The sequence below is a fragment of the Otolemur garnettii genome, unplaced genomic scaffold (assembly GCF_000181295.1).
Source record: "Otolemur garnettii isolate 467f Iridium unplaced genomic scaffold, OtoGar3 scaffold00001, whole genome shotgun sequence".
Lineage (NCBI taxonomy): Eukaryota > Metazoa > Chordata > Mammalia > Primates > Galagidae > Otolemur > Otolemur garnettii.
In genome coordinates, this window is record NW_003852396.1 from 925205 (window position 1) to 927777 (window position 2573).

At 40.6% G+C, this 2573-nt stretch overlaps 1 protein-coding gene across 4 annotated transcripts in view; it reads right to left on the minus strand.

Moving 5' to 3' along the window:
* Nucleotides 1-2573, minus strand: part of MTMR2 (myotubularin related protein 2) — a 109253-nt gene that overhangs the window by 31408 nt on the left and 75272 nt on the right. For all 4 annotated transcript variants that reach the window (XM_003780777.2, XM_003780776.2, XM_023511282.1 and 1 more), the window contains 2 exons: nucleotides 2082-2231; nucleotides 1334-1522 (listed from right to left, as the gene is read on the minus strand). In XM_003780777.2, coding sequence (XP_003780825.1) covers nucleotides 1334-1522; nucleotides 2082-2231 — 339 coding nt within the window. The remainder of the gene's footprint in view (nucleotides 1-1333; nucleotides 1523-2081; nucleotides 2232-2573) is intronic.

A 2573-nucleotide genomic window follows, 5' to 3' on the forward strand; every position in this document is an offset into this window, starting at 1 on the left:
AAAAAAAAAAAAAAAAAAGAATCATGAGGAAAGACCTAACACTTTACCTACTTTACCCTACTGCCTTTTCTGCCTAGATTCCTCTCTCCCTTCTCTCTCATCCTAGAAAATAACCCTAAATCTCATCCTGCCAACTCACAGTGCCAGGCCTGGACTAAGGGGCGCATGTTAACATCATCTCATTTTATTTTTAGGCCTCACAGTAGCGTCACCTGATACTGTTTAGGGTGCCGTGTGCTCCCCCTGTCCCTTTAAGAGGGAGTAGTCACAGTTCAACAGAGAACGCCTGGACCAGACAACACCCTCCAAAGCTCACAGAATGGGGTAACCAGGTACATCTTCCACAAACTGCACTGATCATCCAAGCACCATTTACAATACCAAAAACAAGACAACACAGAAATCCAAGCACATGCACCCTAAATATCCAGCAACAGTTATTATACCATTAAAATAATGTTACACATGAAAATACTTATTGGCATGTAAAATAACAGTGTCAATTTTTAAAAAAGGAAGTGGCAGTCGCCCAGTTTTGCTTGTCATGTGTGAACACGCACATACACAAAGGTTTGGAAGTATTACCAAGGTTTAAAGTATTTCTCCCTTAGATAAAGGTGCTTGGACACTGTAAAATATTTTCCTTTTTTTTGTTTATCTGAATTAGCTAATTTTTTATAAAACACATACATGGCCCATTGGGAGGAAAAAATAGGTGACTTCTTAAAGCTAAGCTGTATCTCCTCTCTCCTTCCTTTCTTTGTGGTAGATTTTGTCAACGGGAGCAGAATTTCTCTTTCCACAATACTAATACCTATTCCACAGGAGAAAGCAGCTAACTGTAAGGTCCTCAGTCTGAGTGTTGTTCAGGCGGAGGGCACTGAGAAGGGGGTGCCACTTGTCACTGAGAACACTGTTTCCGTATTCTAAAGCAGTTCTGTACAGAGACATCCGTCAGTCATAAGCTCAGGTAGTTGTCACACTTAGAGGAGAGAGAAAGAATCTTAAAAACACTGACCACCCAGTTATTATATAAGTAAGCACAAGGCTAGGCACGATTTTTTATTTATTAGATCATAGCTGTACATTGATATTGTCACTATTTTTTAATTGTCCTCCTAAAATAACTCTGTTCACTATTATTATTCCCATTTTACCAATGCATAAGCTGAGGTATAAAATGATAACTGAAAATTCACACCATCAACTAGAAGAGCCAAGATTAGAGCTTCCCCATGACAGACCTGAGCTCTTTACGTCACTGTGGCCCCTGCCAAGCTCACTGATTGATGAGACTGTGAGTCTAATCTGAATCACTGTAAGCCACTCTCACCTTATTGGCAACAGCGTTCACACTCGGCCGAGCATCAAAGATAAAGATTTTGTGAGACTGGGCGTTGGAGTCCATGATGGCTTGAAGGTATTTTTCATCTTCTTTGCTTCGCTTTCCGCTCACTCCGACCATGGGCTGGCTACATCGTGTGATTGTGGCTTGACTTTCAGGATGAATCCATGATAAAACCTCAGTGAGAGAAAAATGGTAACACCCTCCTGATGCTTTTCTGTTACACTCAATAAACTCTCCTTCTAATTGGATCCTAAGCCTGGCCACGAAAGGACATCTGAGGCTACAAAGAAAACTCATCACCTCCCTTTCAAGTCAACTCTGCCATATGGAAAATTTGGTCTAAGTCTTTAGTCAGATAATGATTCAGGAAAGTCAATGATTATTGAGAATTGTTGTCTCTACAAAAAAAAATGCACTGAAACAGGGCTAAGTTCCACTATTCAGCTCTTTACAATCTATTAAATTTATGCCTAAATTTGAGCTCTGAACTTCCCAGGATCCTGTTATTCTCATAAATTTGTTAAGTGTTTTTCTTTCTATGGCTTAAAGGAACATGGCTAAAAAAAGTATACTAAGATAAACAAACAGTGAATAACATGCAGGGCAAATGTTCTCTCTCAGTGCCGTTATCTAACAGCCTTGTCAGAGTCTGCATTCTCTCATTCTGCGATTAATCTCAGCATTACGTATCGTATAGAAGCATCTGCAAAGTTCATCAAAGCTTCATACTTACTGGGATACGACCCCTTGATCTAAAAGATGCCACTCTCTTTAATTCTTCATCAGGAATATTTGCCGGCACAACTAGGAGGGCAGGGTAAGTATCACAAAGTTCATATCGCTCATTTATCTTTGTTATTCTCCAGCTTTCATTTGGAATTCCCTACGTGTGAAATAAAACAAAAGACAAATTATCTAACTGAAGCACTAAAAGACATCAGGGCAAAAGCTATCCTACCCAACCTCTCTTATCTCCATGATACAAAGTGCTAGAATTTTTATTGCCTGCCTGTGCTGAGCAGGCTTTTATGATTAGATATTCTATATTCTAAGGCAGGGCTACGAGTTCATTTTGGCACCTCATTTTGTTAACAGATTTATTAATTCATTGAATATTGAGTGTGGGTCTGTGCACAGCCCAGCTGCAGCCCTGGGGCAGGACCAGGCCTAGTGCAGAGGTGCTGAGGGGAGACCTGTGTGGCTGAAGCAGGGAAGGAGGACGGGG